The sequence below is a fragment of the Stegostoma tigrinum genome, chromosome 4 (assembly GCF_030684315.1).
Source record: "Stegostoma tigrinum isolate sSteTig4 chromosome 4, sSteTig4.hap1, whole genome shotgun sequence".
Taxonomy (NCBI): domain Eukaryota; kingdom Metazoa; phylum Chordata; class Chondrichthyes; order Orectolobiformes; family Stegostomatidae; genus Stegostoma; species Stegostoma tigrinum.
Genome location: NC_081357.1, coordinates 7084052 through 7111661, shown reverse-complemented (window position 1 = coordinate 7111661; position 27610 = coordinate 7084052). Strand labels below are relative to the sequence as shown.

At 45.1% G+C, this 27610-nt stretch overlaps 1 protein-coding gene across 1 annotated transcript in view; it reads right to left on the bottom strand.

The window, feature by feature from the left end:
- Nucleotides 1-27610, bottom strand: part of LOC125452340 (dynein axonemal heavy chain 8-like) — a 1165100-nt gene that overhangs the window by 53992 nt on the left and 1083498 nt on the right. Inside the window, exon 89 of the mRNA XM_059645122.1 lies at nucleotides 1269-1421. Coding sequence (XP_059501105.1) covers nucleotides 1269-1421 — 153 coding nt within the window. The remainder of the gene's footprint in view (nucleotides 1-1268; nucleotides 1422-27610) is intronic.

The following is a 27610-nucleotide window of genomic DNA, read 5'->3' as shown; positions in this document are numbered from 1 at the left end:
CCGACCTGAAATAAGATAATAAAATGTGAGGCTGGATGAACACAGCAGGCCAAGCAGCATCTCAGGAGCACAAAAGCTGACGTTTCGGGCCTAGACTCTTCATCAGGGGTCTAGGCCCGAAACGTCAGCTTTTATGCTCCTGAGATGCTGCTTGGCCTGCTGTGTTCATCCAGCCTCACATTTTATTATCTTGGATTCTCCAGCATCTGCAGTTCCCATTATCTCCCGACCTGAAATGTCAGCTTTCCTGCTCCTCTGATGCTGCCTGGCCTGCTGTGTTCCTCCAGCTCCACACTGTGTTATCACAATATTCCAAATTCTATCTGACCAGCGTGTTATACAGCCTCAACAGTATGCCTCTGTTCTAGTATTCAAGCCATCTCAAAACAAATATTAACATTGCATTTGCCTTCTGAGCTGCCAACTGAGCCTATCTGTTACCTTAAGAGAATCCTGAACTAGGACTCCTAAGACCCTTTGTGCTTCAGATTTCTGAAGCCTTTTTCTATTTAGAAAATAGTCTACACATCTATTTTTCCTACCAAAGTGCTTAATCTCACACTTCCCCACACTGTATTCCGCCTGCCACTTCTTTGCCCACTCTCCTGGCACCATGGGCTTTTTTCTTATTTTGCAGCTTCCTGTGCAGCATCTTGTCAAATATCTTATGGAAATCCAAATAGATCATGTCTACTGCCTCTCCTTTGTCTAATTTGCTCATTATCTCCTCAAAGAATTCTAATAGATTTGTCAGGCATGGCCTTCCCTTGACAAAGCTGTGACTCGGCCCTAGTTTACTATGCACTTCCAAGAACTCTGCAATCTTATCCTTAATAATTGGCTCTAACATTTTAGTTACGATGGAGGTCTGGCTATCTGTGCCAGTAGTTACCTCTGCCTCCCTTCCTTCTTTAACAGGGATGTTATTAGCCAATTTCCAGTCATTTGATCCCTGAGTCCGGTGATCCCTGCAAGATCACCATCAATGTCTCGACAATATCCTCAGCTATCTCCTTCAGAACTCTGAGATGTAGTACATTTGGTCACGGTGATTTATCCATCTTCAAAACTTTGAGCTTTCCCAGGAACTTGTCCTTTGTGGTAGCCACTGTAGCCTCTTCTGCCCCGACACTGCTGAAGTTCTGGTATGCTGCTGGTGTCTTCCACTGTGAAATTGGAAGGTACTGCTGAAGCAGTTTGGTGAGTCGCTGTAGGGCAACTTAACTATACACATACATAACCTGACAGTGTGCAGAATAAACACGAACCTGGAGTAGCGTGATTGGGAACTTCGGATGTGGTTCAGTGGTTATCCACACTCGGAAAGACTCGTGGACATTTTCACTTGTGAGTAAGGTCTCTAACAGTTCATTCATAAATTCCAATCCTAAATGACAGTTCTGCAGTAAAACCCAGCCACCCTAAGGAATGAGAAATAATCATTCAATTAGTTTCTTAAGGCTATGCAAAATACAGAATATCTCAAAGAGTTTAATGACAAGTAAAAATCAAAGACAGAAATTATCCAAGATGCTTCAATCTACAAAGTTTAGATTGCACAGCATCATTTTAATTAAAACATTGTATCTGTTTGTGTGTCGGTGAATAAAATAACGTGGGTTACATGAACATCCCACAGACATTCTGATGTTTGGAAGTAAGACTGATTTATTGAATGAGGGTAAGACACAGTGTCATGGTTTAAAAATGAGAGAATTGGGCTGTCTACTTGTGGATATCTTTGTAATTGCTTACCATTGCACTGGTGGGTTTTTGAAGGCGATGCTGTAGAACATTCAGTTCAGAAAGCCCATTTTAATCAAAAGGGGAATTGAAGGTTATGAGGAAAGGCAGAAAAGTGAGCAGAGCATTTTCAGATCAGCCATGATCGTCTTGTATGGTGCAGCAAACGCAATGGGCTGAATGACCTCCTTTTGCTCCCATGCGTTATGATCACATAAATTTTGAATAATTCCAACATCTCTGAAAAAGTTTAAGCAGGAGACTGTAACAAATGTAAGGATCTCCCTTGTTCAAGTATCAAAAAAAGCATTGCTGTTGCTGGAACTTGGAATGACGAGAAAATGCTCAAAAATTGAACAGGACAGGCAGATCTGCAAAGGGAACAAAGATACAGACAAATCAGAAAGTTAGATGAAAACCAAGAGAACAAAGTGTGGAGCTGGATGAACACAGCAGGCCAAGCAGCATCTTAGGAGAACAAAAGCTGACGTTTCGGGCCTAGGCCCTTCATCAGAGACAGGACGTTAGTAGAAAATCAGATGGACACAACATGGTAGCAGTGATGATATAAGGACACCACAGTACCATAAGACAATAAGCCACTCTTCCATTTCCAGATGTATGGAGTGAGGCAGACAGTGGAACAGTGTAAAGGTTAAGGCTGACAGTAGAACAGTGTAAAGGATAAGGCCGACAGTGGAACACAGTAAAGGATAAGGCCGACAGTGGAACAGTGTAAAGGATAAGACCGACAGTGGAACAGTGTAAAGGATAAGGCCGACAGTGGAACAGTGTAAAGGATAAGACCGACAGTGGAGCAGTGTAAAGGATAAGGCCGACAGTGGAACAGTGAAAAGGATAAGGCTGACAGTGGAACAGTGTACAGGATAAGGCTGACAGTGGAACAGTGTAAAGGATAAGACTGAGAGTGGAACAGAGTAAAGGATAAGGCTGACAGTGTAACACAGTAAAGGATAAGACTGACAGTGGAACAGTGTAAAGGATAAGGCCGACAGTGGAACAGTGAAAAGGATAAGGCTGACAGTGGAACAGTGTACAGGATAAGGCTGACAGTGGAACAGTGTAAAGGATAAGACTGAGAGTGGAACAGAGTAAAGGATAAGGCTGACAGTGTAACACAGTAAAGGATAAGACTGACAGTGGAACAGTGTAAAGGATAAGGCCGACAGTGGAACAGTGTAAAGGATGAGGCTGACAGTGGAACAGTGTAAAGGATAAGGCCGACAGTGGAACAGTGTAAAGAATAAGACTGACAGTGGAACAGTGTAAAGGATGAGACTGACAGTGTAACAGTGTAAAGGATGAGACTGACAGTGTAACAGTGTAAAGGATGAGGCGGACAGTGGAACAGTGTAAAGGATGAGGCCGACAGTGGAACAGTGTAAAGGATAAGGCTGACAGTGGAACAGTGTAAAGGATAAGGCTCACAGTGGAACACAGTAAAGGATAAGGCGGAAAGTGGAACAGTGTAAAGGATAAGGCCGACAGTGGAACACAGTCAAGGATAAGGCTGACAGTGGAACAGTGTAAAGGATATGACTGACAGTGGAACACAGTCAAGGATAAGGCTGACAGTGGAACAGTGTAAAGGATAACGCTGACAGTGTAACACAGTAAAGGAAAAGGCCGACAGTGGAACAGTGTAAAGGATAAGACTGACAGTGGAACAGTGTAAAGGATGAGACTGACAGTGTAACAGTGTGAAGGATGAGGCGGACAGTGGAACAGTGTAAAGGATGAGGCCGACAATGGAACAGTGTAAAGGATAAGGCTGACAGTGGAACAGTGTAAAGGATAAGGCTCACAGTGGAACACAGTAAAGGATAAGGTGGAAAGTGGAACAGTGTAAAGGATAAGGCCGACAGTGGAACACAGTCAAGGATGAGGCTGACAATGGAACAGTGAAAAGGATAAGGCTGACAGTGGAACACAGTCAAGGATAAGGCTGACAGTGGAACAGTGTAAAGGATAAGGCTGACAGTCGAACAGTGTAAAGGATAAGGCTGACAGTGGAAAACAGCAAAGGATGAGGCCGACAGTGGAACAGTGGAAAGGATAAGGCTAACAGAGGAACAGTGTAAAGGATAAGGCTGACAGTGGAACACAGTCAAGGATAAGGCTGCCAGTGGAACAGTGTAAACGATAAGGCCGACAGTGGAACAGTGTAAAGGATAAGGCCGACAGTGTAACACAGTAAAGGAAAAGGCCGACAGTGGAACACAGTAAAGGATAAGGCTGACAGTGGAACAGTGTAAAAGATAAGGCTGACAGTGGAACAGTGTAAAGGATAAGGCTGACAGTGTAACACAGTAAAGGATGAGGCGGAAAGTGTCACAGTGTAAAGAATGAGGCCGACAGTGGAACAGTGTAAAGGATAAGACTGACAGTGGAACAGTGTAAAGGATAAGGCTGACAGTGGAACACAGTAAAGGATAAGGCTGACAGTGGAACAGTGTAAAGGATAAGGCTGACAGTGTAACACAGTAAAGGATAAGGCCGACAGTGGAACATTGTAAAGGATAAGGCTGACAGTGGAACAGTGTAAAGGATAAGGCGACAGTGGAACAGTGTAAAGGATAAGGCCGACAGTGGAATAGTGTAACGGATAAGGCCGACAGTGGAAGAGTGTAAAGGATAAGGCTGATAGTGGAACAGTGTAAAGGATATGACTGACAGTGGAACAGTGTAAAGGATATGACTGACAGTAGAACAGAGTAAAGAATAAGGCTGACAGTGCAACACAGTCAAGGATGAGGCCGACAGTGGAACAGTGTAAAGGATAACGCTGACAGTGGAACAGTGTAAAGGATAAGGCTGACAGTGGAACACAGTCAAGGATAAGGCTGACAGTGGAACAGTGTAAAGGATAACGCCGACAGTGGAACAGTGTAAAGGATGGGGCTGACAGTGGAACAGTGTAAAGGATGGGGCTGACAGTGGAACAGTTTGAAGGATAAGGCCGACAGTGTAACAGTGTAAAGAATAAGGCCAACAGTGTAACAGTGTAAAAGATAAGGCTGACAGTGGAACAGTGTAAAGGATAAGACTGACAGTGGAACACATTAAAGGATAAGGCCGACAGTGGAACAGTGTAAAGGATAACGCTGACAGTGGAACAGTGTAAAGGATAAGACTAACAGTGGGACACAGTAAAGGATACGGCCGACAGAGGAACAATGTAATAGATAAGGCTGACAGTGGAACAGTGTAAAGGATAAGACCAACAGTGGAACAGTGTAAAGGGTGAGGCTGACAATGGAACAGTGTAAAGTATGGGGCCGACAGTGGAACAGTGTAAAGGATAAGGCCGACAGTGTAACAGTGTAAAGGATAAGGCTGACAGTGGAACACAGTAAAGGATAAGGCCGACAGTGTAACAGTGTAAAGGATAAGGCTGACAGTGTAACAGTGTAAAGGATGAGGCCGACAGTGGAACAGCGTAAAGGATAAGGCCGACAGTGGAACACAGTAAAGGATATGGCCGACAGTGGAACAGAGTAAACGATAAGGCTGACAGTGGAACAGTGTAAAGGATAGGGCCGACAGTGGAACAGTGTAAAGGATAAGGCTGACAGTGGAACAGTGAAAAGGATAAGACTGAAAGTGGAACAGTGTAAAGGATAAGGCTGACAGTGCAACAGTGTAAAGGATAAGGCCGACAGTGGAACAGTGTAAAGGATAAGGCTGACAGTGGAACAGTGTAAAGGATGAGCCCGACAGTGGAATAGTGTAAAGGATATGGCTGACAGTGGAACAGTGTAAAGGATATGACTGACAGTGGAGCAGTGTAAAGGATAAGGCTGACAGTGTAACACAGTCAAGGATAAGGCTGACAGTGGAACAGTGTAAATGATAAGGCTGACAGTGGAACAGTGTAAAGGATAACGCTGACAGTGGAACAGTGTAAAGGATAATGCTGACAGTGGAACAGTGTAAAGGATAAGGCTGACAGTCGAACAGTGTAAACGATAAGGCTGATAGTGGAACAGTGTAAAGGATAAGGCTGACAGTGGAACAGTGTAAAGGATAAGACCAACAGTGGAACAGTGTAAAGGGTGAGGCTGACAGTGGAACAGTGTAAAGGATGCGGCCGACAGTGGAATAGTGTAAAGGATAAGGCCGACAGTGGAAGAGTGTAAAGGATAAGTCTGATAGTGGAACAGTGTAAAGGATATGACTGACAGTGGAACAGTGTAAAGGATATGACTGACAGTGGAACAGAGTAAAGGATAAGGATGACAGTGCAACACAGTCAAGGATAAGGCTGACAGTGGAACAGTGTAAAGGATAACGCTGACAGTGGAACAGTGTAAAGGATAAGGCTGACAGTGGAACACAGTCAAGGATAAGGCTGACAGTGGAACAGTGTAAAGGATAAGGCTGACAGTCGAACAGTGTAAACGATAAGGCCGACAGTGGAACAGTATAAAGGATAAGGCCGACAGTGGAACAGTGTAAAGGATAAGGCTGACAGTGGTACACAGTAAAGGATATGGCTGACAGTTGAACAGTGTAAAGGATAAGGCTGACAGTGGAACACAGTCACGGATAAGGCTGACAGTGGACCAGTGTAAAGGATAAGGCTGTCAGTGGAACAGTTTAAAGGATAAGGCCGACAGTGGAACAGTGTAAAGGATAAGGCTGACAGTGGTACACAGTAAAGGATATGGCTGACAGTTGAACAGTGTAAAGGATAAGGCTGACAGTGGAAAACAGCAAAGGGTGAGGCCGACAGTGGAACAGTGGAAAGGATAAGGCTAACAGAGGAACAGTGTAAAGGATAAGGCTGACAGTGGAACAGTGTAAAGGATAAGGCTGACAGTGGAACACAGTCAAGGATAAGGCTGCCAGTGGAACAGTGTAAACGATAAGGCCGACAGTGTAACAGTGTAAAGGATAAGGCCGACAGTGGAACAGTGTAAACGATAAGGCCGACAGTGGAACAGTGTAAAGGATAAGGCCGACAGTGTAACACAGTAAAGGAAAAGGCCGACAGTGCAACACAGTAAAGGATAAGGCCGACAGTGGAACAGTGTAAAGGATAAGGCTGACAATGGAACAGTGTAAACGATAAGGCCGACAGTGGAACAGTGTAAAGGATAAGGCTGACAGTGTAACACAGTAAAGGATGAGGCGGAAAGTGTCACAGTGTAAAGAATGAGGCCGACAGTGGAACAGTGTAAAGGATGAGACTGACAGTGGAACAGTGTAAAGGATAAGGCTGACAGTGGAACAGTGTAAAGGATAAGGCCGACAGTGGAACAGTGTAAAGGATAAGGCTGACAGTGGAACACAGTAAAGGATAAGGCTGACAGTGGAACAGTGTAAAGGAAAAGGCTGACAGTGTAACACAGTAAAGGATAAGGCCGACAGTGGAACATTATAAAGGATAAGGCTGACAGTGGAACAGTGTAAAGGATAAGGCGACAGTGGAACAGTGTAAAGGATAAGGCTGACAGTGGAATAGTGTAACGGATAAGGCCGACAGTGGAAGAGTGTAAAGGATATGGCTGATAGTGGAACAGTGTAAAGGATATGACTGACAGTGGAACAGTGTAAAGGATATGACTGACAGTGGAACAGTGTAAAGGATAAGGCTGACAGTGCAACACAGTCAAGGATGAGGCCGACAGTGGAACAGTGTAAAGGATAACGCTGACAGTGGAACACAGTCAAGGATAAGGCTGACAGTGGAACAGTGTAAAGGATAACGCCGACAGTGGAACAGTGTAAAGGATAAGGCTGACAGTGGAACAGTGTAAAGGATGGGGCTGACAGTGGAACAGTTTGAAGGATAAGCCGACAGTGTAACAGTGTAAACAATAAGTCCGACAGTGTAAAAGATAAGGCTGACAGTGGAACAGTGTAAAGGATAAGACTGACAGTGGAACACAGTCAAGGATAAGGCTGACAGTGGAACAGTGTAAAGGATAAGGCTGACAGTCGAACAGTGTAAACGATAAGGCCGACAGTGGAACAGTATAAAGGATAAGGCCGACAGTGGAACAGTGTAAAGGATAAGGCTGACAGTGGTACACAGTAAAGGATATGGCTGACAGTGGAACAGTGTAAAGGATAAGGCTGACAGTGGAACACAGTCAAGGATAAGGCTGACAGTGGAACAGTGTAAAGGATAAGGCTGACAGTCGAACAGTGTAAACGATAAGGCCGACAGTGGAACAGTATAAAGGATAAGGCCGACAGTGGAACAGTGTAAAGGATAAGGCTGACAGTGGTACACAGTAAAGGATATGGCTGACAGTTGAACAGTGTAAAGGATAAGGCTGACAGTGGAACACAGTCACGGATAAGGCTGACAGTGGACCAGTGTAAAGGATAAGGCTGTCAGTGGAACAGTTTAAAGGATAAGGCCGACAGTGGAACAGTGTAAAGGATAAGGCTGACAGTGGTACACAGTAAAGGATATGGCTGACTGTTGAACAGTGTAAAGGATAAGGCTGACAGTGGAAAACAGCAAAGGGTGAGGCCGACAGTGGAACAGTGGAAAGGATAAGGCTAACAGAGGAACAGTGTAAAGGATAAGGCTGACAGTGGAACAGTGTAAAGGATAAGGCTGACAGTGGAACACAGTCAAGGATAAGGCTGCCAGTGGAACAGTGTAAACGATAAGGCCGACAGTGTAACAGTGTAAAGGATAAGGCCGACAGTGGAACAGTGTAAACGATAAGGCCGACAGTGGAACAGTGTAAAGGATAAGGCCGACAGTGTAACACAGTAAAGGAAAAGGCCGACAGTGCAACACAGTAAAGGATAAGGCCGACAGTGGAACAGTGTAAAGGATAAGGCTGACAATGGAACAGTGTAAACGATAAGGCCGACAGTGGAACAGTGTAACGGATAAGGCTGACAGTGTAACACAGTAAAGGATGAGGCGGAAAGTGTCACAGTGTAAAGAATGAGGCCGACAGTGGAACAGTGTAAAGGATGAGACTGACAGTGGAACAGTGTAAAGGATAAGGCTGACAGTGGAACAGTGTAAAGGATAAGGCCGACAGTGGAACAGTGTAAAGGATAAGGCTGACAGTGGAACACAGTAAAGGATAAGGCTGACAGTGGAACAGTGTAAAGGATAAGGCTGACAGTGTAACACAGTAAAGGATAAGGCCGACAGTGGAACATTATAAAGGATAAGGCTGACAGTGGAACAGTGTAAAGGATAAGGCGACAGTGGAACAGTGTAAAGGATAAGGCTGACAGTGGAATAGTGTAACGGATAAGGCCGACAGTGGAAGAGTGTAAAGGATAAGGCTGATAGTGGAACAGTGTAAAGGATATGACTGACAGTGGAACAGTGTAAAGGATATGACTGACAGTGGAACAGTGTAAAGGATAAGGCTGACAGTGCAACACAGTCAAGGATGAGGCCGACAGTGGAACAGTGTAAAGGATAACGCTGACAGTGGAACACAGTCAAGGATAAGGCTGACAGTGGAACAGTGTAAAGGATAACGCCGACAGTGGAACAGTGTAAAGGATAAGGCTGACAGTGGAACAGTGTAAAGGATGGGGCTGACAGTGGAACAGTTTGAAGGATAAGCCGACAGTGTAACAGTGTAAACAATAAGTCCGACAGTGTAAAAGATAAGGCTGACAGTGGAACAGTGTAAAGGATAAGACTGACAGTGGAACACATTAAAGGATAAGGGCGGCAGTGGAACAGTGTAAAGGATAAGGCTTACAGTGGAACAGTGTAAAGGATAAGGCCGACAGTGGAACAGTGTAAAGGATAAGGCTGACAGTGGAACAGTGTAAAGGATGAGCCCGACAGTGGAATAGTGTAAAGGATATGGCTGACAGTGGAACAGTGTAAAGGATATGACTGACAGTGGAGCAGTGTAAAGGATAAGGCTGACAGTGAAACACAGTCAAGGATAAGGCTGACAGTGGAACAGTGTAAATGATAAGGCTGACAGTGGAACAGTGTAAAGGATAAGGCCGACAGTGGAACAGTGTAAAGGATAAGACTGACAGTAGAACACAGTAAAGTATAAGGCCGACAGTGGAACAGTGTAAAGGATAAGGCTCACAGTGGAACACTGTAACGGATAAGGCTGACAGTAGAACACAGTAAAGGATAAGGCCGACAGTGGAACAGTGTAAAGGATAACGCTGACAGTGGAACAGTGTAAAGGATAATACTAACAGTGGGACACAGTAAAGGATACGGCCGACAGTGGAACAATGTAATGGATAAGGCTGACAGTGGAACAGTGTAAAGGATAAGACCAACAGTAGAACAGTGTAAAGGGTGAGGCTGACAGTGGAACAGTGTAAAGTATGGGGCCGACAGTGGAACAGTGTAAAGGATAAGGCCGACAGTGGAACAGTGTAAAGGATAAGGTTTACAGAGGAACAGTGTAAAGGATAAGGCCAACAGTGTAACAGTGTAAAGGATAAGGCTGACAGTGGAACACAGTAAAGGATAAGGCCGACAGTGTAACAGTGTAAAGGATAAGGCTGACAGTGTAACAGTGTAAAGGATAAGGCCGACAGTGGAACACAGTAAAGGATATGGCCGACAGTGGAACAGAGGAAACGATAAGGCTGACAGTGGAACAGTGTAAAGGATAAGGCCGACAGTGGAACAGTGTAAAGGATAAGGCTGACAGTGGAACACAGTAAAGGAAAAGGCTGACAGTGGAACAGTGTAAAGGATAAGGCTGACAGTGCAACAGTGTAAAGGATAAGGCCGACAGTGGAACAGTGTAAAGGATAAGGCTGACAGTGGAACAGTGTAAAGGATGAGCCCGACAGTGGAATAGTGTAAAGGATATGGCTGACAGTGGAACAGTGTAAAGGATATGACTGACAGTGGAGCAGTGTAAAGGATAAGGCTGACAGTGAAACACTTTCAAGGATAAGGCTGACAGTGGAACAGTGTAAATGATAAGGCTGACAGTGGAACAGTGTAAAGGATAACGCTGACAGTGGAACAGTGTAAAGGATAATGCTGACAGTGAAACAGTGTAAAGGATAAGGCTGACAGTGGAACAGTGTAAACGATAAGGCTGATAGTGGAACAGTGCAAAGGATAAGGCTGACAGTGGAACAGTGTAAAGGATAAGACCAACAGTGGAACAGCGTAAAGGGTGAGGCTGACAGTGGAACAGTGTAAAGGATGCGGCCGACAGTGGAATAGTGTAAAGGATAAGGCCGACAGTGGAACAGTGTAAAGGATAACGCTGACAGTGGAACAGTGTAAAGGATAATGCTGACAGTGGAACAGTGTAAAGGATAAGGCTGACAGTGGAACAGTGTAAAGGATAAGGCTGACAGTCGAACAGTGTAAACGATAAGGCTGATAGTGGAACAGTGTAAAGGATAAGGCTGACAGTGGAACAGTGTAAAGGATAAGACCAACAGTGGAACAGTGTAAAGGGTGAGGCTGACAGTGGAGCAGTGTAAAGGATAAGGCTGACAGTGGAGCAGTGTAAAGGATAAGGCTGATAGAGGAACAGTGTAAAAAATAAGGCTTGACAGTGGAACACAGTAAAGGATTACACTGACAGTGGAACAGTGTAAAGGATAAGGGCGACAGTGGAACAGTGTAAAGGATGAGGCTGACAGTGGAACAGTGTAAAGGATAAGGCCGACAGTGTAACACAGTAAAGGAAAAGGCTGACAGTGGAACACAGTAAAGGATAAGGCCGACAGTGGAACAGTGTAAAGGATAAGGCTGATAGAGGAACAGTGTAAAAAATAAGACTGACAGTGGAACAGTGTAAAGGATAAGGGCGACAGTGGAACAGTGTAAAGGATGAGGCCGACAGTGGAACAGTGTAAAGGATAAGGCCGACAGTGTAACACAGTAAAGGAAAAGGCCGACAGTGGAACAGTGTAAAGGATGAGGCAGACAGTGTCACAGTGTAAAGAATGAGTCCGACAGTGGAACAGTGTAAAGGATAAGGCTGACAGTGTAACACAGTAAAGGAAAAGGCTGACAGTGGAACAGTGTAAAGGATAAGGCTGACAGTGGAACAGTGTAAAGGATAAGGCTGATAGAGGAACAGTGTGAAAAATAAGGCTTGACAGTGGAACACAGTAAAGGATTACACTGACAGTGGAACAGTGTAAAGGATAAGGGCGACAGTGGAACAGTGTAAAGGATGAGGCTGACAGTGGAACAGTGTAAAGGATAAGGCCGACAGTGTAACACAGTAAAGGAAAAGGCTGACAGTGGAACACAGTAAAGGATAAGGCCGACAGTGGAACAGTGTAAAGGATAAGGCTGATAGAGGAACAGTGTAAAAAATAAGACTGACAGTGGAACAGTGTAAAGGATAAGGGCGACAGTGGAACAGTGTAAAGGATGAGGCTGACAGTGGAACAGTGTAAAGGATAAGGCCGACAGTGTAACACAGTAAAGGAAAAGGCCGACAGTGGAACAGTGTAAAGGATGAGGCAGACAGTGTCACAGTGTAAAGAATGAGTCCGACAGTGGAACAGTGTAAAGGATAAGGCTGACAGTGTAACACAGTAAAGGAAAAGGCTGACAGTGGAACAGTGTAAGGGATAAGGCTGACAGTGGAACAGTGTAAAGGATGAGGCCGACGGTGGAACAGTGTAAAGGATGAGGCCGACGGTGGAACAGTGTAAAGGATAAGGCTGACAGTGTAACACAGTAAAGGATAAGGCCGACAGTGGAACATTGTAAAGGATAAGGCTGACAGTGGAACAGTGTAAAGGATAAGGCGACAGTGGAACAGTGTAAAGGATAAGGCCGACAGTGGAATAGTGTAACGGATAAGGCCGACAGTGGAAGAGTGTAAAGGATAAGGCTGATAGTGGAACAGTGTAAAGGATATGACTGACAGTGGAACAGTGTAAAGGATATGACTGACAGTAGAACAGAGTAAAGAATAAGGCTGACAGTGCAACACAGTCAAGGATGAGGCCGACAGTGGAACAGTGTAAAGGATAACGCTGACAGTGGAACAGTGTAAAGGATAAGGCTGACAGTGGAACACAGTCAAGGATAAGGCTGACAGTGGAACAGTGTAAAGGATAACGCCGACAGTGGAACAGTGTAAAGGATGGGGCTGACAGTGGAACAGTGTAAAGGATGGGGCTGACAGTGGAACAGTTTGAAGGATAAGGCCGACAGTGTAACAGTGTAAAGAATAAGGCCAACAGTGTAACAGTGTAAAAGATAAGGCTGACAGTGGAACAGTGTAAAGGATAAGACTGACAGTGGAACACATTAAAGGATAAGGCCGACAGTGGAACAGTGTAAAGGATAACGCTGACAGTGGAACAGTGTAAAGGATAAGACTAACAGTGGGACACAGTAAAGGATACGGCCGACAGAGGAACAATGTAATAGATAAGGCTGACAGTGGAACAGTGTAAAGGATAAGACCAACAGTGGAACAGTGTAAAGGGTGAGGCTGACAATGGAACAGTGTAAAGTATGGGGCCGACAGTGGAACAGTGTAAAGGATAAGGCCGACAGTGTAACAGTGTAAAGGATAAGGCTGACAGTGGAACACAGTAAAGGATAAGGCCGACAGTGTAACAGTGTAAAGGATAAGGCTGACAGTGTAACAGTGTAAAGGATGAGGCCGACAGTGGAACAGCGTAAAGGATAAGGCCGACAGTGGAACACAGTAAAGGATATGGCCGACAGTGGAACAGAGTAAACGATAAGGCTGACAGTGGAACAGTGTAAAGGATAGGGCCGACAGTGGAACAGTGTAAAGGATAAGGCTGACAGTGGAACAGTGAAAAGGATAAGACTGAAAGTGGAACAGTGTAAAGGATAAGGCTGACAGTGCAACAGTGTAAAGGATAAGGCCGACAGTGGAACAGTGTAAAGGATAAGGCTGACAGTGGAACAGTGTAAAGGATGAGCCCGACAGTGGAATAGTGTAAAGGATATGGCTGACAGTGGAACAGTGTAAAGGATATGACTGACAGTGGAGCAGTGTAAAGGATAAGGCTGACAGTGTAACACAGTCAAGGATAAGGCTGACAGTGGAACAGTGTAAATGATAAGGCTGACAGTGGAACAGTGTAAAGGATAACGCTGACAGTGGAACAGTGTAAAGGATAATGCTGACAGTGGAACAGTGTAAAGGATAAGGCTGACAGTCGAACAGTGTAAACGATAAGGCTGATAGTGGAACAGTGTAAAGGATAAGGCTGACAGTGGAACAGTGTAAAGGATAAGACCAACAGTGGAACAGTGTAAAGGGTGAGGCTGACAGTGGAACAGTGTAAAGGATGCGGCCGACAGTGGAATAGTGTAAAGGATAAGGCCGACAGTGGAAGAGTGTAAAGGATAAGTCTGATAGTGGAACAGTGTAAAGGATATGACTGACAGTGGAACAGTGTAAAGGATATGACTGACAGTGGAACAGAGTAAAGGATAAGGATGACAGTGGAACAGTGTAAAGGATAAGGCTGACAGTGGAATAGTGTAACGGATAAGGCCGACAGTGGAAGAGTGTAAAGGATATGGCTGACAGTGGAACAGTGTAAGGGATAAGGCTGACAGTGGAACAGTGTAAAGGATGAGGCCGACGGTGGAACAGTGTAAAGGATGAGGCCGACGGTGGAACAGTGTAAAGGATAAGGCTGACAGTGTAACACAGTAAAGGATAAGGCCGACAGTGGAACATTGTAAAGGATAAGGCTGACAGTGGAACAGTGTAAAGGATAAGGCGACAGTGGAACAGTGTAAAGGATAAGGCCGACAGTGGAATAGTGTAACGGATAAGGCCGACAGTGGAAGAGTGTAAAGGATAAGGCTGATAGTGGAACAGTGTAAAGGATATGACTGACAGTGGAACAGTGTAAAGGATATGACTGACAGTAGAACAGAGTAAAGAATAAGGCTGACAGTGCAACACAGTCAAGGATGAGGCCGACAGTGGAACAGTGTAAAGGATAACGCTGACAGTGGAACAGTGTAAAGGATAAGGCTGACAGTGGAACACAGTCAAGGATAAGGCTGACAGTGGAACAGTGTAAAGGATAACGCCGACAGTGGAACAGTGTAAAGGATGGGGCTGACAGTGGAACAGTGTAAAGGATGGGGCTGACAGTGGAACAGTTTGAAGGATAAGGCCGACAGTGTAACAGTGTAAAGAATAAGGCCAACAGTGTAACAGTGTAAAAGATAAGGCTGACAGTGGAACAGTGTAAAGGATAAGACTGACAGTGGAACACATTAAAGGATAAGGCCGACAGTGGAACAGTGTAAAGGATAACGCTGACAGTGGAACAGTGTAAAGGATAAGACTAACAGTGGGACACAGTAAAGGATACGGCCGACAGAGGAACAATGTAATAGATAAGGCTGACAGTGGAACAGTGTAAAGGATAAGACCAACAGTGGAACAGTGTAAAGGGTGAGGCTGACAATGGAACAGTGTAAAGTATGGGGCCGACAGTGGAACAGTGTAAAGGATAAGGCCGACAGTGTAACAGTGTAAAGGATAAGGCTGACAGTGGAACACAGTAAAGGATAAGGCCGACAGTGTAACAGTGTAAAGGATAAGGCTGACAGTGTAACAGTGTAAAGGATGAGGCCGACAGTGGAACAGCGTAAAGGATAAGGCCGACAGTGGAACACAGTAAAGGATATGGCCGACAGTGGAACAGAGTAAACGATAAGGCTGACAGTGGAACAGTGTAAAGGATAGGGCCGACAGTGGAACAGTGTAAAGGATAAGGCTGACAGTGGAACAGTGAAAAGGATAAGACTGAAAGTGGAACAGTGTAAAGGATAAGGCTGACAGTGCAACAGTGTAAAGGATAAGGCCGACAGTGGAACAGTGTAAAGGATAAGGCTGACAGTGGAACAGTGTAAAGGATGAGCCCGACAGTGGAATAGTGTAAAGGATATGGCTGACAGTGGAACAGTGTAAAGGATATGACTGACAGTGGAGCAGTGTAAAGGATAAGGCTGACAGTGTAACACAGTCAAGGATAAGGCTGACAGTGGAACAGTGTAAATGATAAGGCTGACAGTGGAACAGTGTAAAGGATAACGCTGACAGTGGAACAGTGTAAAGGATAATGCTGACAGTGGAACAGTGTAAAGGATAAGGCTGACAGTCGAACAGTGTAAACGATAAGGCTGATAGTGGAACAGTGTAAAGGATAAGGCTGACAGTGGAACAGTGTAAAGGATAAGACCAACAGTGGAACAGTGTAAAGGGTGAGGCTGACAGTGGAACAGTGTAAAGGATGCGGCCGACAGTGGAATAGTGTAAAGGATAAGGCCGACAGTGGAAGAGTGTAAAGGATAAGTCTGATAGTGGAACAGTGTAAAGGATATGACTGACAGTGGAACAGTGTAAAGGATATGACTGACAGTGGAACAGAGTAAAGGATAAGGATGACAGTGCAACACAGTCAAGGATAAGGCTGACAGTGGAACAGTGTAAAGGATAACGCTGACAGTGGAACAGTGTAAAGGATAAGGCTGACAGTGGAACACAGTCAAGGATAAGGCTGACAGTGGAACAGTGTAAAGGATAAGGCTGACAGTCGAACAGTGTAAACGATAAGGCCGACAGTGGAACAGTATAAAGGATAAGGCCGACAGTGGAACAGTGTAAAGGATAAGGCTGACAGTGGTACACAGTAAAGGATATGGCTGACAGTTGAACAGTGTAAAGGATAAGGCTGACAGTGGAACACAGTCACGGATAAGGCTGACAGTGGACCAGTGTAAAGGATAAGGCTGTCAGTGGAACAGTTTAAAGGATAAGGCCGACAGTGGAACAGTGTAAAGGATAAGGCTGACAGTGGTACACAGTAAAGGATATGGCTGACAGTTGAACAGTGTAAAGGATAAGGCTGACAGTGGAAAACAGCAAAGGGTGAGGCCGACAGTGGAACAGTGGAAAGGATAAGGCTAACAGAGGAACAGTGTAAAGGATAAGGCTGACAGTGGAACAGTGTAAAGGATAAGGCTGACAGTGGAACACAGTCAAGGATAAGGCTGCCAGTGGAACAGTGTAAACGATAAGGCCGACAGTGTAACAGTGTAAAGGATAAGGCCGACAGTGGAACAGTGTAAACGATAAGGCCGACAGTGGAACAGTGTAAAGGATAAGGCCGACAGTGTAACACAGTAAAGGAAAAGGCCGACAGTGCAACACAGTAAAGGATAAGGCCGACAGTGGAACAGTGTAAAGGATAAGGCTGACAATGGAACAGTGTAAACGATAAGGCCGACAGTGGAACAGTGTAAAGGATAAGGCTGACAGTGTAACACAGTAAAGGATGAGGCGGAAAGTGTCACAGTGTAAAGAATGAGGCCGACAGTGGAACAGTGTAAAGGATGAGACTGACAGTGGAACAGTGTAAAGGATAAGGCTGACAGTGGAACAGTGTAAAGGATAAGGCCGACAGTGGAACAGTGTAAAGGATAAGGCTGACAGTGGAACACAGTAAAGGATAAGGCTGACAGTGGAACAGTGTAAAGGAAAAGGCTGACAGTGTAACACAGTAAAGGATAAGGCCGACAGTGGAACATTATAAAGGATAAGGCTGACAGTGGAACAGTGTAAAGGATAAGGCGACAGTGGAACAGTGTAAAGGATAAGGCTGACAGTGGAATAGTGTAACGGATAAGGCCGACAGTGGAAGAGTGTAAAGGATATGGCTGATAGTGGAACAGTGTAAAGGATATGACTGACAGTGGAACAGTGTAAAGGATATGACTGACAGTGGAACAGTGTAAAGGATAAGGCTGACAGTGCAACACAGTCAAGGATGAGGCCGACAGTGGAACAGTGTAAAGGATAACGCTGACAGTGGAACACAGTCAAGGATAAGGCTGACAGTGGAACAGTGTAAAGGATAACGCCGACAGTGGAACAGTGTAAAGGATAAGGCTGACAGTGGAACAGTGTAAAGGATGGGGCTGACAGTGGAACAGTTTGAAGGATAAGCCGACAGTGTAACAGTGTAAACAATAAGTCCGACAGTGTAAAAGATAAGGCTGACAGTGGAACAGTGTAAAGGATAAGACTGACAGTGGAACACAGTCAAGGATAAGGCTGACAGTGGAACAGTGTAAAGGATAAGGCTGACAGTCGAACAGTGTAAACGATAAGGCCGACAGTGGAACAGTATAAAGGATAAGGCCGACAGTGGAACAGTGTAAAGGATAAGGCTGACAGTGGTACACAGTAAAGGATATGGCTGACAGTGGAACAGTGTAAAGGATAAGGCTGACAGTGGAACACAGTCAAGGATAAGGCTGACAGTGGAACAGTGTAAAGGATAAGGCTGACAGTCGAACAGTGTAAACGATAAGGCCGACAGTGGAACAGTATAAAGGATAAGGCCGACAGTGGAACAGTGTAAAGGATAAGGCTGACAGTGGTACACAGTAAAGGATATGGCTGACAGTTGAACAGTGTAAAGGATAAGGCTGACAGTGGAACACAGTCACGGATAAGGCTGACAGTGGACCAGTGTAAAGGATAAGGCTGTCAGTGGAACAGTTTAAAGGATAAGGCCGACAGTGGAACAGTGTAAAGGATAAGGCTGACAGTGGTACACAGTAAAGGATATGGCTGACTGTTGAACAGTGTAAAGGATAAGGCTGACAGTGGAAAACAGCAAAGGGTGAGGCCGACAGTGGAACAGTGGAAAGGATAAGGCTAACAGAGGAACAGTGTAAAGGATAAGGCTGACAGTGGAACAGTGTAAAGGATAAGGCTGACAGTGGAACACAGTCAAGGATAAGGCTGCCAGTGGAACAGTGTAAACGATAAGGCCGACAGTGTAACAGTGTAAAGGATAAGGCCGACAGTGGAACAGTGTAAACGATAAGGCCGACAGTGGAACAGTGTAAAGGATAAGGCCGACAGTGTAACACAGTAAAGGAAAAGGCCGACAGTGCAACACAGTAAAGGATAAGGCCGACAGTGGAACAGTGTAAAGGATAAGGCTGACAATGGAACAGTGTAAACGATAAGGCCGACAGTGGAACAGTGTAACGGATAAGGCTGACAGTGTAACACAGTAAAGGATGAGGCGGAAAGTGTCACAGTGTAAAGAATGAGGCCGACAGTGGAACAGTGTAAAGGATGAGACTGACAGTGGAACAGTGTAAAGGATAAGGCTGACAGTGGAACAGTGTAAAGGATAAGGCCGACAGTGGAACAGTGTAAAGGATAAGGCTGACAGTGGAACACAGTAAAGGATAAGGCTGACAGTGGAACAGTGTAAAGGATAAGGCTGACAGTGTAACACAGTAAAGGATAAGGCCGACAGTGGAACATTATAAAGGATAAGGCTGACAGTGGAACAGTGTAAAGGATAAGGCGACAGTGGAACAGTGTAAAGGATAAGGCTGACAGTGGAATAGTGTAACGGATAAGGCCGACAGTGGAAGAGTGTAAAGGATAAGGCTGATAGTGGAACAGTGTAAAGGATATGACTGACAGTGGAACAGTGTAAAGGATATGACTGACAGTGGAACAGTGTAAAGGATAAGGCTGACAGTGCAACACAGTCAAGGATGAGGCCGACAGTGGAACAGTGTAAAGGATAACGCTGACAGTGGAACACAGTCAAGGATAAGGCTGACAGTGGAACAGTGTAAAGGATAACGCCGACAGTGGAACAGTGTAAAGGATAAGGCTGACAGTGGAACAGTGTAAAGGATGGGGCTGACAGTGGAACAGTTTGAAGGATAAGCCGACAGTGTAACAGTGTAAACAATAAGTCCGACAGTGTAAAAGATAAGGCTGACAGTGGAACAGTGTAAAGGATAAGACTGACAGTGGAACACATTAAAGGATAAGGGCGGCAGTGGAACAGTGTAAAGGATAAGGCTTACAGTGGAACAGTGTAAAGGATAAGGCCGACAGTGGAACAGTGTAAAGGATAAGGCTGACAGTGGAACAGTGTAAAGGATGAGCCCGACAGTGGAATAGTGTAAAGGATATGGCTGACAGTGGAACAGTGTAAAGGATATGACTGACAGTGGAGCAGTGTAAAGGATAAGGCTGACAGTGAAACACAGTCAAGGATAAGGCTGACAGTGGAACAGTGTAAATGATAAGGCTGACAGTGGAACAGTGTAAAGGATAAGGCCGACAGTGGAACAGTGTAAAGGATAAGACTGACAGTAGAACACAGTAAAGTATAAGGCCGACAGTGGAACAGTGTAAAGGATAAGGCTCACAGTGGAACACTGTAACGGATAAGGCTGACAGTAGAACACAGTAAAGGATAAGGCCGACAGTGGAACAGTGTAAAGGATAACGCTGACAGTGGAACAGTGTAAAGGATAATACTAACAGTGGGACACAGTAAAGGATACGGCCGACAGTGGAACAATGTAATGGATAAGGCTGACAGTGGAACAGTGTAAAGGATAAGACCAACAGTAGAACAGTGTAAAGGGTGAGGCTGACAGTGGAACAGTGTAAAGTATGGGGCCGACAGTGGAACAGTGTAAAGGATAAGGCCGACAGTGGAACAGTGTAAAGGATAAGGTTTACAGAGGAACAGTGTAAAGGATAAGGCCAACAGTGTAACAGTGTAAAGGATAAGGCTGACAGTGGAACACAGTAAAGGATAAGGCCGACAGTGTAACAGTGTAAAGGATAAGGCTGACAGTGTAACAGTGTAAAGGATAAGGCCGACAGTGGAACACAGTAAAGGATATGGCCGACAGTGGAACAGAGGAAACGATAAGGCTGACAGTGGAACAGTGTAAAGGATAAGGCCGACAGTGGAACAGTGTAAAGGATAAGGCTGACAGTGGAACACAGTAAAGGAAAAGGCTGACAGTGGAACAGTGTAAAGGATAAGGCTGACAGTGCAACAGTGTAAAGGATAAGGCCGACAGTGGAACAGTGTAAAGGATAAGGCTGACAGTGGAACAGTGTAAAGGATGAGCCCGACAGTGGAATAGTGTAAAGGATATGGCTGACAGTGGAACAGTGTAAAGGATATGACTGACAGTGGAGCAGTGTAAAGGATAAGGCTGACAGTGAAACACTTTCAAGGATAAGGCTGACAGTGGAACAGTGTAAATGATAAGGCTGACAGTGGAACAGTGTAAAGGATAACGCTGACAGTGGAACAGTGTAAAGGATAATGCTGACAGTGAAACAGTGTAAAGGATAAGGCTGACAGTGGAACAGTGTAAACGATAAGGCTGATAGTGGAACAGTGCAAAGGATAAGGCTGACAGTGGAACAGTGTAAAGGATAAGACCAACAGTGGAACAGCGTAAAGGGTGAGGCTGACAGTGGAACAGTGTAAAGGATGCGGCCGACAGTGGAATAGTGTAAAGGATAAGGCCGACAGTGGAACAGTGTAAAGGATAACGCTGACAGTGGAACAGTGTAAAGGATAATGCTGACAGTGGAACAGTGTAAAGGATAAGGCTGACAGTGGAACAGTGTAAAGGATAAGGCTGACAGTCGAACAGTGTAAACGATAAGGCTGATAGTGGAACAGTGTAAAGGATAAGGCTGACAGTGGAACAGTGTAAAGGATAAGACCAACAGTGGAACAGTGTAAAGGGTGAGGCTGACAGTGGAGCAGTGTAAAGGATAAGGCTGACAGTGGAGCAGTGTAAAGGATAAGGCTGATAGAGGAACAGTGTAAAAAATAAGGCTTGACAGTGGAACACAGTAAAGGATTACACTGACAGTGGAACAGTGTAAAGGATAAGGGCGACAGTGGAACAGTGTAAAGGATGAGGCTGACAGTGGAACAGTGTAAAGGATAAGGCCGACAGTGTAACACAGTAAAGGAAAAGGCTGACAGTGGAACACAGTAAAGGATAAGGCCGACAGTGGAACAGTGTAAAGGATAAGGCTGATAGAGGAACAGTGTAAAAAATAAGACTGACAGTGGAACAGTGTAAAGGATAAGGGCGACAGTGGAACAGTGTAAAGGATGAGGCCGACAGTGGAACAGTGTAAAGGATAAGGCCGACAGTGTAACACAGTAAAGGAAAAGGCCGACAGTGGAACAGTGTAAAGGATGAGGCAGACAGTGTCACAGTGTAAAGAATGAGTCCGACAGTGGAACAGTGTAAAGGATAAGGCTGACAGTGTAACACAGTAAAGGAAAAGGCTGACAGTGGAACAGTGTAAAGGATAAGGCTGACAGTGGAACAGTGTAAAGGATAAGGCTGATAGAGGAACAGTGTGAAAAATAAGGCTTGACAGTGGAACACAGTAAAGGATTACACTGACAGTGGAACAGTGTAAAGGATAAGGGCGACAGTGGAACAGTGTAAAGGATGAGGCTGACAGTGGAACAGTGTAAAGGATAAGGCCGACAGTGTAACACAGTAAAGGAAAAGGCTGACAGTGGAACACAGTAAAGGATAAGGCCGACAGTGGAACAGTGTAAAGGATAAGGCTGATAGAGGAACAGTGTAAAAAATAAGACTGACAGTGGAACAGTGTAAAGGATAAGGGCGACAGTGGAACAGTGTAAAGGATGAGGCTGACAGTGGAACAGTGTAAAGGATAAGGCCGACAGTGTAACACAGTAAAGGAAAAGGCCGACAGTGGAACAGTGTAAAGGATGAGGCAGACAGTGTCACAGTGTAAAGAATGAGTCCGACAGTGGAACAGTGTAAAGGATAAGGCTGACAGTGTAACACAGTAAAGGAAAAGGCTGACAGTGGAACAGTGTAAGGGATAAGGCTGACAGTGGAACAGTGTAAAGGATGAGGCCGACGGTGGAACAGTGTAAAGGATGAGGCCGACGGTGGAACAGTGTAAAGGATAAGGCTGACAGTGTAACACAGTAAAGGATAAGGCCGACAGTGGAACATTGTAAAGGATAAGGCTGACAGTGGAACAGTGTAAAGGATAAGGCGACAGTGGAACAGTGTAAAGGATAAGGCCGACAGTGGAATAGTGTAACGGATAAGGCCGACAGTGGAAGAGTGTAAAGGATAAGGCTGATAGTGGAACAGTGTAAAGGATATGACTGACAGTGGAACAGTGTAAAGGATATGACTGACAGTAGAACAGAGTAAAGAATAAGGCTGACAGTGCAACACAGTCAAGGATGAGGCCGACAGTGGAACAGTGTAAAGGATAACGCTGACAGTGGAACAGTGTAAAGGATAAGGCTGACAGTGGAACACAGTCAAGGATAAGGCTGACAGTGGAACAGTGTAAAGGATAACGCCGACAGTGGAACAGTGTAAAGGATGGGGCTGACAGTGGAACAGTGTAAAGGATGGGGCTGACAGTGGAACAGTTTGAAGGATAAGGCCGACAGTGTAACAGTGTAAAGAATAAGGCCAACAGTGTAACAGTGTAAAAGATAAGGCTGACAGTGGAACAGTGTAAAGGATAAGACTGACAGTGGAACACATTAAAGGATAAGGCCGACAGTGGAACAGTGTAAAGGATAACGCTGACAGTGGAACAGTGTAAAGGATAAGACTAACAGTGGGACACAGTAAAGGATACGGCCGACAGAGGAACAATGTAATAGATAAGGCTGACAGTGGAACAGTGTAAAGGATAAGACCAACAGTGGAACAGTGTAAAGGGTGAGGCTGACAATGGAACAGTGTAAAGTATGGGGCCGACAGTGGAACAGTGTAAAGGATAAGGCCGACAGTGTAACAGTGTAAAGGATAAGGCTGACAGTGGAACACAGTAAAGGATAAGGCCGACAGTGTAACAGTGTAAAGGATAAGGCTGACAGTGTAACAGTGTAAAGGATGAGGCCGACAGTGGAACAGCGTAAAGGATAAGGCCGACAGTGGAACACAGTAAAGGATATGGCCGACAGTGGAACAGAGTAAACGATAAGGCTGACAGTGGAACAGTGTAAAGGATAGGGCCGACAGTGGAACAGTGTAAAGGATAAGGCTGACAGTGGAACAGTGAAAAGGATAAGACTGAAAGTGGAACAGTGTAAAGGATAAGGCTGACAGTGCAACAGTGTAAAGGATAAGGCCGACAGTGGAACAGTGTAAAGGATAAGGCTGACAGTGGAACAGTGTAAAGGATGAGCCCGACAGTGGAATAGTGTAAAGGATATGGCTGACAGTGGAACAGTGTAAAGGATATGACTGACAGTGGAGCAGTGTAAAGGATAAGGCTGACAGTGTAACACAGTCAAGGATAAGGCTGACAGTGGAACAGTGTAAATGATAAGGCTGACAGTGGAACAGTGTAAAGGATAACGCTGACAGTGGAACAGTGTAAAGGATAATGCTGACAGTGGAACAGTGTAAAGGATAAGGCTGACAGTCGAACAGTGTAAACGATAAGGCTGATAGTGGAACAGTGTAAAGGATAAGGCTGACAGTGGAACAGTGTAAAGGATAAGACCAACAGTGGAACAGTGTAAAGGGTGAGGCTGACAGTGGAACAGTGTAAAGGATGCGGCCGACAGTGGAATAGTGTAAAGGATAAGGCCGACAGTGGAAGAGTGTAAAGGATAAGTCTGATAGTGGAACAGTGTAAAGGATATGACTGACAGTGGAACAGTGTAAAGGATATGACTGACAGTGGAACAGAGTAAAGGATAAGGATGACAGTGGAACAGTGTAAAGGATAAGGCTGACAGTGGAATAGTGTAACGGATAAGGCCGACAGTGGAAGAGTGTAAAGGATATGGCTGACAGTGGAACAGTGTAAGGGATAAGGCTGACAGTGGAACAGTGTAAAGGATGAGGCCGACGGTGGAACAGTGTAAAGGATGAGGCCGACGGTGGAACAGTGTAAAGGATAAGGCTGACAGTGTAACACAGTAAAGGATAAGGCCGACAGTGGAACATTGTAAAGGATAAGGCTGACAGTGGAACAGTGTAAAGGATAAGGCGACAGTGGAACAGTGTAAAGGATAAGGCCGACAGTGGAATAGTGTAACGGATAAGGCCGACAGTGGAAGAGTGTAAAGGATAAGGCTGATAGTGGAACAGTGTAAAGGATATGACTGACAGTGGAACAGTGTAAAGGATATGACTGACAGTAGAACAGAGTAAAGAATAAGGCTGACAGTGCAACACAGTCAAGGATGAGGCCGACAGTGGAACAGTGTAAAGGATAACGCTGACAGTGGAACAGTGTAAAGGATAAGGCTGACAGTGGAACACAGTCAAGGATAAGGCTGACAGTGGAACAGTGTAAAGGATAACGCCGACAGTGGAACAGTGTAAAGGATGGGGCTGACAGTGGAACAGTGTAAAGGATGGGGCTGACAGTGGAACAGTTTGAAGGATAAGGCCGACAGTGTAACAGTGTAAAGAATAAGGCCAACAGTGTAACAGTGTAAAAGATAAGGCTGACAGTGGAACAGTGTAAAGGATAAGACTGACAGTGGAACACATTAAAGGATAAGGCCGACAGTGGAACAGTGTAAAGGATAACGCTGACAGTGGAACAGTGTAAAGGATAAGACTAACAGTGGGACACAGTAAAGGATACGGCCGACAGAGGAACAATGTAATAGATAAGGCTGACAGTGGAACAGTGTAAAGGATAAGACCAACAGTGGAACAGTGTAAAGGGTGAGGCTGACAATGGAACAGTGTAAAGTATGGGGCCGACAGTGGAACAGTGTAAAGGATAAGGCCGACAGTGTAACAGTGTAAAGGATAAGGCTGACAGTGGAACACAGTAAAGGATAAGGCCGACAGTGTAACAGTGTAAAGGATAAGGCTGACAGTGTAACAGTGTAAAGGATGAGGCCGACAGTGGAACAGCGTAAAGGATAAGGCCGACAGTGGAACACAGTAAAGGATATGGCCGACAGTGGAACAGAGTAAACGATAAGGCTGACAGTGGAACAGTGTAAAGGATAGGGCCGACAGTGGAACAGTGTAAAGGATAAGGCTGACAGTGGAACAGTGAAAAGGATAAGACTGAAAGTGGAACAGTGTAAAGGATAAGGCTGACAGTGCAACAGTGTAAAGGATAAGGCCGACAGTGGAACAGTGTAAAGGATAAGGCTGACAGTGGAACAGTGTAAAGGATGAGCCCGACAGTGGAATAGTGTAAAGGATATGGCTGACAGTGGAACAGTGTAAAGGATATGACTGACAGTGGAGCAGTGTAAAGGATAAGGCTGACAGTGTAACACAGTCAAGGATAAGGCTGACAGTGGAACAGTGTAAATGATAAGGCTGACAGTGGAACAGTGTAAAGGATAACGCTGACAGTGGAACAGTGTAAAGGATAATGCTGACAGTGGAACAGTGTAAAGGATAAGGCTGACAGTCGAACAGTGTAAACGATAAGGCTGATAGTGGAACAGTGTAAAGGATAAGGCTGACAGTGGAACAGTGTAAAGGATAAGACCAACAGTGGAACAGTGTAAAGGGTGAGGCTGACAGTGGAACAGTGTAAAGGATGCGGCCGACAGTGGAATAGTGTAAAGGATAAGGCCGACAGTGGAAGAGTGTAAAGGATAAGTCTGATAGTGGAACAGTGTAAAGGATATGACTGACAGTGGAACAGTGTAAAGGATATGACTGACAGTGGAACAGAGTAAAGGATAAGGATGACAGTGCAACACAGTCAAGGATAAGGCTGACAGTGGAACAGTGTAAAGGATAACGCTGACAGTGGAACAGTGTAAAGGATAAGGCTGACAGTGGAACACAGTCAAGGATAAGGCTGACAGTGGAACAGTGTAAAGGATAAGGCTGACAGTCGAACAGTGTAAACGATAAGGCCGACAGTGGAACAGTATAAAGGATAAGGCCGACAGTGGAACAGTGTAAAGGATAAGGCTGACAGTGGTACACAGTAAAGGATATGGCTGACAGTTGAACAGTGTAAAGGATAAGGCTGACAGTGGAACACAGTCACGGATAAGGCTGACAGTGGACCAGTGTAAAGGATAAGGCTGTCAGTGGAACAGTTTAAAGGATAAGGCCGACAGTGGAACAGTGTAAAGGATAAGGCTGACAGTGGTACACAGTAAAGGATATGGCTGACAGTTGAACAGTGTAAAGGATAAGGCTGACAGTGGAAAACAGCAAAGGGTGAGGCCGACAGTGGAACAGTGGAAAGGATAAGGCTAACAGAGGAACAGTGTAAAGGATAAGGCTGACAGTGGAACAGTGTAAAGGATAAGGCTGACAGTGGAACACAGTCAAGGATAAGGCTGCCAGTGGAACAGTGTAAACGATAAGGCCGACAGTGTAACAGTGTAAAGGATAAGGCCGACAGTGGAACAGTGTAAACGATAAGGCCGACAGTGGAACAGTGTAAAGGATAAGGCCGACAGTGTAACACAGTAAAGGAAAAGGCCGACAGTGCAACACAGTAAAGGATAAGGCCGACAGTGGAACAGTGTAAAGGATAAGGCTGACAATGGAACAGTGTAAACGATAAGGCCGACAGTGGAACAGTGTAAAGGATAAGGCTGACAGTGTAACACAGTAAAGGATGAGGCGGAAAGTGTCACAGTGTAAAGAATGAGGCCGACAGTGGAACAGTGTAAAGGATGAGACTGACAGTGGAACAGTGTAAAGGATAAGGCTGACAGTGGAACAGTGTAAAGGATAAGGCCGACAGTGGAACAGTGTAAAGGATAAGGCTGACAGTGGAACACAGTAAAGGATAAGGCTGACAGTGGAACAGTGTAAAGGAAAAGGCTGACAGTGTAACACAGTAAAGGATAAGGCCGACAGTGGAACATTATAAAGGATAAGGCTGACAGTGGAACAGTGTAAAGGATAAGGCGACAGTGGAACAGTGTAAAGGATAAGGCTGACAGTGGAATAGTGTAACGGATAAGGCCGACAGTGGAAGAGTGTAAAGGATATGGCTGATAGTGGAACAGTGTAAAGGATATGACTGACAGTGGAACAGTGTAAAGGATATGACTGACAGTGGAACAGTGT